The 11,142-nt window shown below is 48.8% G+C and overlaps 1 protein-coding gene and 1 long non-coding RNA gene across 6 annotated transcripts; one reads left to right on the forward strand and one right to left on the reverse strand.

The window, feature by feature from the left end:
- Positions 1–238: 238 nt before the first annotated feature.
- LOC116441175 lies at positions 239–4,616 on the reverse strand. The gene is made up of 3 exons (XR_004238932.1): positions 4,496–4,616; positions 1,436–1,914; positions 239–474 (listed from the first exon to the last, which is right to left on the reverse strand). It is a non-coding gene; the product is annotated as an uncharacterized LOC116441175 (long non-coding RNA).
- A 215-nt stretch (positions 4,617–4,831) lies between these two features.
- On the forward strand, positions 4,832–11,142 carry LOC116441120. 5 transcript variants are annotated; one of them, XR_004238904.1, is made up of 6 exons: positions 4,832–5,356; positions 7,392–7,671; positions 8,217–8,298; positions 8,447–8,530; positions 8,657–8,804; positions 10,338–11,142. XR_004238904.1 is itself a non-coding variant. In XM_032102713.1 (4 exons), exons 1-4 carry the CDS (start codon positions 4,988–4,990, stop codon positions 10,602–10,604), a joined length of 1,119 nt encoding a protein of 372 aa, XP_031958604.1. In that variant the 5' UTR covers positions 4,835–4,987; the 3' UTR covers positions 10,605–11,142. The 5 variants fall into 5 exon arrangements, 1 of the variants encoding a protein (XP_031958604.1); XR_004238899.1 differs by having other exon boundaries at positions 8,447–8,804; XM_032102713.1 differs by lacking the exons at positions 8,447–8,530; positions 8,657–8,804 and having other exon boundaries at positions 4,835–5,356; positions 10,217–11,142.

Consider the following 11,142-nt stretch of genomic DNA (forward strand, 5'->3'; position numbering starts at 1 on the left):
GACAGGGTGATATACCCTAGGGCCCAGGCCTGCGGTAATACAAGGATGCCACAGGATGCCATAGTTGTACCCTGGGTTGCAGGGAGACTACGATGCCAGGGATCTGCAGAGGGGATGTTTCCCCTTTTCTGGTCTGTGGAAACTTCACCGGACTGCCACAGCTTCTGAAATACCATGGAGAGTGCTTAGCCACTTCTTCTGCAACTTCCCCCAGGACCAGCAGAAGCATCTCATCATCTGTGATCCCTACTCTGTGCTACAGTTGCAGGGAAAGAGTCTGGCTTTCTTGGCTTCTTAATGCCATGAGATGTGTAGAGCTGTTGCTTGCTGGATACTAGTGTGCAGGGGGATGGATCTTTGCCATCTCCTGGGGCAGGTGAATGTCCTGCAGCTAAGAATGCTTGAAAAGGTCTTCCAATTAAGGCCTGTCCAAGGGACACATGGATAAACACCATTTGACGAAGTGCTGGCACTCTGGGGAGAGAAAACAAAAAGCTGCTGGTCAATGGTCCCCTCTTTTCAAGGGTCTACAGTGCCCAGGCTATGCCCAAACTTCCCAATCAATTCTCTCTTTTGGAGAGCAGGATGGTAGGACGTGTGCCAGTTCCTCCAGCTAACCATGAGAAATCAATCTCCTCCGTAGTTGCAAGAACAGGGTGCTCGTATGCCACCTGTAATCTCCCAACTCTGTTATTCCTCCTGCGATGCAAAGCCAGGTACCAGCTCAAAACACCAATGGCAGGAAGAAGATAACAGCCCAGAATAATGTCCTCATCTCTGTTGAAGGCCACGTCATAGAGCAGAACGCTCAGGGACCAGATCATTGCTGGATGTCCACGGTAGCGGAAGATTATCCCCTCTGGTGGGGCTGTACACCTGCTTTCTTGTGGGATACAGATGGAGCTCATCAGGGGCACGCTGCCCTCGCCTGGCATCCCTGGGGATGTGGAGACTACACCGGTGCCACACAGTGTGACCTGCTACCTTCTTGCCAGCACCTGACCCTTGTCAACAAACTTTAGGTTTGAAAAGAAAGTCCCTGACACTGAAAGACGGCAGAGTGAGCCCCGGGAAGGCCCAACCTTATGCAAGGAAAACACTCATGCAGGAGTAGGGAAAACACTGCCTTTTATTTGCCCTCACCCCTGCATTGGTCAAGAAAAATACCATAGGCCAAGGCAGAAGAGGGGGGTATAGCACCACAAGCCCTCCCATGCCTGCAAATGAAAGTGGCTGGTGCAAAGGTTTTTCAAACCCCCCTCTGCTACCCTCCACAGGTTTTGTTGCGCTGGTTCCCCCCACACCAGTACTAGCTGGCTCCCATTCCACAAAATTGTCCCCACCTACCCTCCATGAAAAAAACATCTTGAAGAATTATTCCCACCCCAGCAAAGGGTGCCCTTTGGTGCCTGACCAGGCCCTAGCATGGGCTCACCTGAAAACTAGGTGTATAGCATGTCCTTTAGATTTGTGCTGCAACTGAAGTTATCAGCTTCACCTTACCAATGGCCAGGTTGAGGATGATGTTCGTGGCCCTGACGTTGCAGTGCAAGCCCCCATGGCTGGTGTGGGGAGAGCCATTAGGGTTACAGGCCTGTAGGTCCCAGGATCTTCCTTCCAGCCCTTGTTGTAGATGGGCATAATATTTGCCAACTTCCTGTCACCTGGGACCTCCCCAGTTAGCCAGGACTTCTATAAATGATTGATGTTGGCTTGGTGAGCTCTTCCATTAGCTCCCTCAGTACCCTGATGAGTGGATATCATCTGGCTCCATAGACTCATGAATGTCTAAGTGGCATAGCAGGTAGCTGAACATTCCCTCCTGAATTACGGGAGCTTCATTCTGATCCTGTCCTGCTTATGTTCCTGTCTTCCAGCTCGAGGAGCAGGGTATCTGGAGAACAATGGGTCTTGCTATTAAAGACTGAGAGAAAGAAGGTATTAAGTATCTTGTCCTTTGTAACTATGTTTCCTCCCACATCCAATAAGGGAGGGAGATTCTGCTTAGCCCTTCTTTGTTGCTGATGTATTTGTAAAAACATTTTTTGTTGTCTTATGGCAGAAGCCAGATTAAGTTCTGCTTGGGATTTGACCCTTCTAATTTTCTCCCTGCATCCTTGTACTCTTTGTGAGCTGCTGAGCCATCTTCCTGAGTTTCAGCCAATGCTCTTTTTTCAGCCAGGCCAGTATTTTTTCCCATGGTTCATCTTTCAGTACATGGGGGATAGCCTGGTCCTGTACCTTTAAGACTTCCTTCTGGAAGAATGTCCAGCCTTCCTGGACATTCTTTGCTTCCTCAGGACTTCCTTCCAATGGACTATGTCAACCAGTGTCCCAAACTGGCTGAAGTCTGCCCTCGAGAACTCCAAGGTAGCATTTCTGCTGATCCCTTTCCTTACTTCTCCAAGAAACTAAAACTCTGTATAATTTCATGATCACTGTGCACAAGGTGGTCTCCAACTGCCACATGACCCATCAGTCCTTCACTGTTTACAAACAGCAGGTCCAGTGGAGCCTTGACTAGTTGGCTCATTTACCATCTTCAGGTAGAAATAATGTTTGTTATTTTTCATTTTAGAAATGTCCCATATAATGATGGTTGAACAATGGAGATGGACTTTCCTATCACATTTGAAGTAGCACTCTCATTGCTTTTAATGGATTTGGAGTGTCTAGGACCACTTGATTCTGAATATTTGTGTCTCTCAGGTCTACTTTATGTCAGGATTGGTGTTTTCTATTGAAGCTGGTAGTAAATGCGTTAGGAAGTACAGTGGAGAACTGATGGTGTCTCTTACTCTTCAGGAGTTGCTTTAAGTGTACTCTGCCCGGTTCTAGAGTCCAGTCTGGACATAGTGCAGCCAGTGCACTCTTTTCCTCCTCTGTTGTACCTGTGTAAGCACCTGTGTGTAAGGCCCTAATAAAAGGACTTCGTAGTGGTTCATGTACTCTGGGTTAGACGCATGGGAGAAACACTGACCAGATATTCTCAAGAGGTCAAAACAAGACAAAAGTTTACTGGCAAATTGTAGAAAGTCAGGGAACTCTAGCAAAAGATTTAGTACAGCATCCAGTCAACATAAAACACTGCTCAAAGCATTAATTTGGCCCATTCAATTTAGCAAACTTTAAACCCGTTCAATATTGTTATTCAAGATGTTCTGAGAAGAGGGAATTAGAAAGAAGAAAGACAGAAAAGATACAGAAAAGCACACATATAGCTGCCAACTCCTGGGTTCCAGCAGCATTCAGATACAAACTCCAAGAGGAAGGTAGGATCAAAATGTGTGCTGGCCTCGTTCTAAGACTAAATACCACTTGGCCTTCCTGGGCCCTTGCCACAGGTGGGACTTACAGTGATTTGGCCACTCTGGCCAAAAGCTGGGTTAGGCAAGAGTGGAGCACTGCCTCCGGTGTGCCAAAGATTGGCAGACACTGTGGGGCTAGGATACAGGCTCTAGGGGTGGGTGGTGGAGGGCAGTTCACTGTCTTGCGAGGGCAAGGTCTGACCTACCTCCCTTCCTCCTCGCCCCCCCCGTGGATACTAAAAAGCTACCAGAGAAACTTTATAGCTTTAGCTTTCTACAGCCGCCTGTGAAAGTCTCCTTTCTCACGCAGACTGGCTGGGAAACAGTTTGAGATTTTGTAAACTATCTCACAGGTGCAGGCTGTGGTGGGAGATTGTTTTGGTATACTGGGAAAAATATTTTGAAAATGAGTGTTATACCGTTCAGCCAATCACTCTGGTAGGTGGCTGACCAATGGACCAATCATATCATTCCTCTATGGCGAACTAAGTTATATAAGCGAGTTTGTAATTAATTAAACATTCCCATTTTATCCTGGACTCGCAGTCTGTCGTTCTTCTCGCCATCCTCAGTACAACAGTGACATCTGGTGGCCTGCGACGTGAACTGCAAGCGCACTTAGAGGCGAACCGAACCGCCGCGCGGCCCCGGGCTGCGGGGACGGAACCCTAGACCGAAAAGATGGGACATAAATCCTCAAAAGAAAGCACGATACTTTCTGCCTTCAAATCTGTGATAGTGATCGCAGGAGCTGATATAACTGATGAAGCTCTCTGCGCTTTGCTTCACTGGGCTGCAGATCACGGGCTTACACCAGATCCTAACAATGCTCAGAAGCTTGGAAACGGCTAGGGGACGCATTAATACACGAGGCTGTATCTGGCGATAAGAATGTAGTCAACCTACTACGTACGTCGGGAACTCTATATGTTATAATGCAGAAATGGACAAAAGGACGAGACGGAAAGGGACAACGGGCTCTGATGAATCTGAGGATGAAGGTTCTGAGGGGTCTGCCGCGGATGATTAGTTATCTGAGGGGGGACTGACTCAAGACAGCGTGGGCAGTACGATCGCTCCGTCTCCGACACCAGTCCGGAGTACAGAGCGGGGGTCCTATCCTTCCCCGCGGAAGTATGCCCCTTCGAGATACCCCTCGCCAGCAGAAGAGCTGGAGCGTCCTCCACCTTTCGCTCCGGCGGCCGCCCTTCCCTCCTCTGTGCCACAGTCGCACGTTCAGCCACCTATATCGGTTGTTGCAGCGGGATCTCCCCACGGCGTCCCTTTTGCCGCGACCGGGTGAGGCGGGGGGTGTCATGGCGGCTTCCGCCCCGGCACCATGGGCGGGCCCAGCGCCGTTAGCTCAGCAGCCGAGCTCGGCGCCGCTGCCTGCCGCAGCGCAACCGGCCGCGCTGCCGCCGCGGGAACCGTCCGTGCCGGTCCCGGGTGCGGGCAAGCCGCCATAGTCTGCCGCAGCCACGTTTCCGGTGCCTTTCTGTCCCGCGCCGGCACCCGTAGCGCTTGGCTATCATGCGCATGCCCCAACAGCTGGGCAATGTTTGGTGCAAGGACAGATAGCGCACAGCCTCTTGGCACAGCAGCTTACGATGATGCGAGAGGTAACGCAATAGCTTACGGTTTTGCGGGAGGTATCACAGCAGCTGGCAGCACTACTGCAGATGTCGCGACAGGCTACCGCGGCTGGACTCGCGCTGGCAGCCCTGGGCGCGGCACGGGGCGCAGCGCCGGCGGCCGCAGCGCCGGAGCCTGCGCAGATGGCGGTGCCGATGCAAGCCGCAACGTCTCAAGCTGCCTTGCCGGGCGTAGCCCTCGCCGCTACAGCCCCCGCAGCCGAGCCGCACGCTGGTGTGGTGCCTGCATCCTGCCAGCCTCCCGGGAGACCATCGGACGCACCCCTGCCCGACGATGCTAGCAGCGTTGCTACGGACACGCCTGCTTCGCTACGGGAATCTGTGAAGGCACTCAGGCGCCAGCAACCGGTAACACGGCTAGCCCGCAACCGTCCTCGGACATTTCCAGAATGCAAGGTGACTGTGCGTCCAAAAGATTCCAGACGGTTCTGGGAGGAGGTCAAGAGGCGGGCACTGGAGGCTGGGGACTGGGACTTAGTAGAAAGAGGTGGGATGCCTGAAGGGGAAGGGAGACCTGAGCAGGCTGCTGCCTTGCCTCAGAATGGTGTGCAGGTAGATCACAGCGATGTAACGATGGACCAAGGTGGTAGTGATACAGAGGGTATTATCCAAACTTCTCCTGTACAGAAAGCCCTTCCTAACTCAGGTCAGTTTGACAAACATGAGACCTTTGCTTGGAGGGTGGTCCAGGATCTGCAGACTAAGGTTGCTCAATATGGATTAGTGTGGGACATAAAGGAGTAGAAACTCCTGCAATTAAAAGAGGCTTTGGTTTACAACCGTGGAAGAGACTAGGTCTGGCTTAATTGACAGAGAGTTATAGATCTTAAGCAAAAGAATTACAAGCCTGTGTTCCTATAGTTATAAGTAAAAATGTACACTGGGTGTTCTGGTGGAGGGTTTTAAATATAATAGTGTGATTTTATATAGTTTAAGTTAAGAGTGTAGATGGTATAATAGAGACATCTGTGTGTACGTGACATGAGAAGTTATTGGTCAAGACATAGCTGCATTGCAATGAGAAGTGCCACAGGTGATAGGTCATAAATCCAAAACAAAGTGTTGTTTTAAGTGCCTATTGCATTAGAAAGTTATAAATTACGATGTAATTCTAAATCTTGTGATTAGTCGCCCGTATTAGGAGGTATTGTAAAATCTCACGCCTCGACTGATGCGTTTTGTTATTTTAAACAATATATCCATGTAATCGCGTAGTCCCATCCCTGAAAGTTACTTCTTCTGACAAGTGAACACGTGGGAAATTCGACAGATGAGGTTCTCCTGAAGTCATGCAGATTATTAGAGTGCTAAATACTGATCTGCTTTCCCTGTTTGATATTAAGCATCTAGGTCAGGTATTATTTCAACCCGTACAATTTTCAGTTTTTGAGGCTAATTGGAGAAGGATGGCTGAGAAGGCTGCAGCTGAGAATATGCAGTGGCCTCCAACTCATCCCAGATACAGAGTTCCTGCAGATGTTCTCATGGGAGCCAATAACTATTGGGACCCTGATACTCAGGCTACCTGGCATCCTCAGATCCTTGAACAGGCTCAGAGGATTGGTATGGGAGCCTTATTAAAGGGCATAGACATGGCTGCTCCTAAAACACGATATGTGAAAATATCTCAGGGGGAGAAAAAGCACTTTTTATCTTTTGTGGAAAAGATTGCTGCAGCCTTGGAAAAGCAGGTTGAAGATGAGGCCATGAGGCACCTGTTGTGTAGACAGCTAGCAAGAGATAATGCTAATGATGAGTGCAGAAGGATCATAGATGCTTTACCAGGGGAACCCACGCTAACACAGATGGTTGAAGCCTGTGCTAAGGTGGGATCTGGGGAGCATAAATCTGCTCTGGCCACCTCTTCAGTTAAATTCTGGTGGACAAAAAAGGCAACCTAGGCTTGAGAGCAAGCAGAAACAGATTAGACAAAAGATGAGAAATAAGGAAAGCAGGGGAGCTGCTCAATGAGAGAGATGCGGTAGGCCAGGTCATTCTGCAGAATACTGTGGATCTGTGTATCATGCCAATGGTTGACCTCTGATACACTCTGGAAACTTGCCCAGGAGTGCAAAGGGGAATTGTGCACAGACACAAATGTTTCCCAAGGGCATGGTACAGACACAGGCCTACTCAGTCAGCTTGCAGCCAGCACCCAGGGATCAGCTGGGGTGGATGTGCACACCACAGCAACAGTCATCTTAGAATCCTGTCGTGTTTATAAGGTTCCCTTGGATGCTTATGGACCCTTAGGTCAGGGCTTCAGCGCATTGCTTGCGAGTAGGTCTCGTGTCACCCTTCAAGGGATCTTTGTACACCCAGGAGTTATTGATGCTGATTTTGCAGGCCAGATTTGTGCTATGGTTTCCACACCCACCCCGCCATTACCATTCCTGAAAAGACTAGAATTGTTCAACTTGTGCCTTCTAAGTCATGTGTTCCTAGGGCAGAACAACGCAGTCACGGAGATGGTGGCTTTGGATCTAGGGGGCTTCTGCAGGTCTTCTGGACTGCTGATATCTCCAGCCAAAAGCCGCAGGTGATGTGTAACCTAATCCTGCCAAATGCCCAACCGCCCAAGATCCAAGGTTTGATCAACACAGGCGCTGACATGACAGTTGTCTCCTTCTCTGTGTGGCCTCCCAGGTGGCCTCTGGCCCCTGCGGGGTCAGCCATCACAGGGTTGGGAAGAACGGCAAAGAGCTGCTTAAGTGAGCAACGTGTGCTGGTGAAAAATGCAGAGGGGCAAACAGCTACAGTTCGGCCCTATGTCACTGCAGCTCCGCTTAACCTCTGGGGGTGGGATGTGTTGGCAGCTTGGGGGGTGCGGATTGGGACAAATTTTTAGTTGGGGCCACTATGCTAAAGGGCGCAGAGTATCCTATGCTGCATTTGCGGTGGCTAGTAAGCAAATCTATCTGGATTTCGCAGTGGCCCCTACCAAAAGAGAAATTCGTCACCCTTTGTCAGTTAGTCCAGGAGCAATTACAACAGGGACATCTTAAACCTTGTACTAGTCCCTGGAACACTCCTGTTTTTGTAATTAAGAAAAAATCAGGGAAATGGAGATTGTTACAGGATCTCCGACAAGTCAGTGCAGTGATGGAAAGTATGGGGGCATTGCAGCCTGGCATGCCCTCACCCACCATGATCCCAACAGGGTGGGAAATCCTGATCATTGATTTGAAGGATTGTTTTTTCACTATTCCTTTACATCCTGATGACAAACCAAAATTTGCTTTTACTGTGTCTGCAGTTAACAATGCGGAACCTGCGCAGAGGTATCAGTGGAAGGTTCTACCTCAGGGTATGAAGAACAGCCCGACTATCTGCCAATGGTATGTCGCTCAAGCTTTGTCCAGAGTCCGTGAGCAGTTTCCTGAGGCATACTGCTACCATGATATCCTGGTGGCAGCATCCACCCAGGATGAGCTGCTGAGGATTCAGCCTCGGCTGCTCACTGCTCTGCATTCTTATGGATTGCAGGTGGCTCCAGAGAAAGTTCAGCAGCATCCTCCTTGGAAATACTTAGGAGTCAAAATTTTGGATCAAAGTATAGAGCACCAAGAGGTGCAATTCTCGGATTCTATTAAGACCTTGAATGATGCTCAGAAATTGCTGGGTATCATTAATTGGTTACGTCCTTATTTAGGGCTAACCACAGCACAACTTTCCCCGCTTTTTAATATTTTAAAGGGGGACCCCGAGTTGGATTCATCTCAAAAACTGACTCCTGAAGAGCGATGAGCACTGGCGGAGGTTCAACAGGCTTGTCAGGTTTATCGAGTGGATCCCTCCATTGATATCACTGTTTTCATTACCACTCCAGATTTTCATCCTACAGGTATCATTGGCCAATGGAATAGACAGTGGCCCGACCCTTTCCATATCCTGGAATGGGTCTTTTTGCCTCATCAGCCAAAAAAGACAGCACCCACATTGTTTGAATTGATCGCTTGTTTGATAATCAAATGCCACCAACATTGTTTGCAATTAATGGCAGCAGATTGTGCAACAATTGTTCTTCCAGTACAGCAGGAACACTTTGAGTGGAGCTTTACTAACAGCGCTCCTTTGCAAAGTGCACTGCAGATCTTTTTGGGGCAGATTGCTTATCATCTGCCCAGCCACAAATTACTGCAGTTGGCAAAATCGACCAGCTTCACCTTGCAGCCAAACAATAGTTGGATGCCAGTGCAAGGGCCCACCATCTTCACTGATGGCTCCAGAAAGACAGGGAAAGCCACTGTTACCTGGAAGGAGGAATCTGACTGGCAGGTGCTGGAAGGCTACGAGTCAGGCTCTGCCCAGCTGGTTGAATTGAGGGCTGTTGCCGTGGCTTTTCAGCAATTTTCTGAGGTTCCTTTGAATTTGGTCACTGATTCTGCTTACATAGCAGATATAACCCAACACTTGGATTGCTCACTTTTGAAAGAAGTCAATAATGCAGCTCTGTTTTCACTATTGAAAACTTTGTGGAGTGCAATTCAAGCTCAAGTTCACCCATATTACATTCTGAATATTCCAAGTCACACCAATTTGCCAGGTTTCATAACAGAAAGCAATGCCAGGGCTGACATGCTGGCCAACCCTGCGTAGGTAGCACCTCAGCCTGACAGAATTGCACAAGCCAAGGCATCGCACGGTTTCTTCATTCAAAGTGCACATACCCTGCAGAAGCAGTTTCATTTAACGCCAACCGAGGCGCGTGACATTGTCAGCGCTTGTGCTGACTGTCACGGACTCGCTGCACCTTTGCCAGCGGGGGTAAACCCCAGAGGCCTCAAAGCCTTGCAGCTTTGGCAAACGGATGTAACTCACATCCCAGAATTTGGTCAGCTGAAATATGTGCACGTGTCTATTGACACTTTCTCCTCAGCTATGTGGGCTACTGCTCACACTGGAGAGAAGGGCCGTGATGTCATTGCCCATTGGAAACTGACTTTCGTGATCTTGGGCGTGCCTTCTTCTGTGAAAACCGATAATGGCCCTGCCTACACCTCACAGAAGACGTGGCAGTTTTTACACCTATGGGGTGTAAATCATACTTTGGGTATTCCACATTCTGCTGCTGGCAAAGCCATTATCGAACGTGCTCACAGCACCTTGAAGCGTGTTTTGGAGAAACAAAAAGGGGGAATGCATGGAGAAACCCCACAGAGCCGACTAGAAAAAACTCTATATACAATTAATCATCTTACAGTGCCACCAAATTCGAACAATCCTGTTATTTTAAATCATTTTCTTTCATTGCAGTCTGCAGGCAAGATGCACCTGCCTCAAGGGAAAGTCTGGGTACGGGATCTACTTACTAACAAGTGGGAAGGCCTGCATGAGCTCATTGCTTGGGGTTGTGGGTATGCTTGCGTTTCCACAGATACTGGGGTACAGTGGCTACCTGCAAGATGCGCTCGCCCTGACCTGCGGCACCAGAAGCAGAACAGGCAACCTCCAAGGCAGCCTTCAAATGATGACCAGAATGCAGATCATTCATCGAATGATCCCTCTGATGATGACCAAGATGTCGACCATCAGCCTGGTCCTTCTACAAGCAGAGACTGAACTTTTAAGTTTCTTATGTTATGGAGTCAGAATGTTATGCAGAATTTTAGAGCCCTTAAGGCTATCCAGAATTAGTAACTGATGTAGAGCCCTGAAGGCTATTCAGAATTAATGACTGGACATATAGCTGGATTCGCTAGCTGTATCTCCCATGGCACTGCTGGAGAATCTCTGCCCACTTTAAATCAGTGTCTCATTTGGATTCAGTCTGGTGACAGCCATTACTAAACGGATCCCTTATGCTGTGTGTGTTCTCCTTTCTGCAAGGGGCCCCGCAGAGGACTACAAACGCTACCTTTTTGGTCAAAAGGGGGAATTGTGGATACTAAAAAGCTACCAGAGAAATTTTCTAGCTTTCTTCAGCCACCTGTGAAAGTCTCCTTTCTCACGCAGACTGGCTGGGAAACAGTTTGAGATTTTGTAAACTATCTCACAGGTGCAGGCTGTGGTGGAGATTGTTTTTGTATACTGGGAAAAATATTTTGAAAATGAGTGTTATACCGTTCAGCCAATCACTCTGGTAGGTGGCTGACCAATGGACCAATCATATCATTCCTCTATGGCGAACCAAGTTACCAAACGAGTTTGTAATTAATTAAACATTCCCATTTTATCCTGGA

The sequence above is a fragment of the Corvus moneduloides genome, chromosome 1, assembly GCF_009650955.1.
Source record: "Corvus moneduloides isolate bCorMon1 chromosome 1, bCorMon1.pri, whole genome shotgun sequence".
Lineage (NCBI taxonomy): Eukaryota > Metazoa > Chordata > Aves > Passeriformes > Corvidae > Corvus > Corvus moneduloides.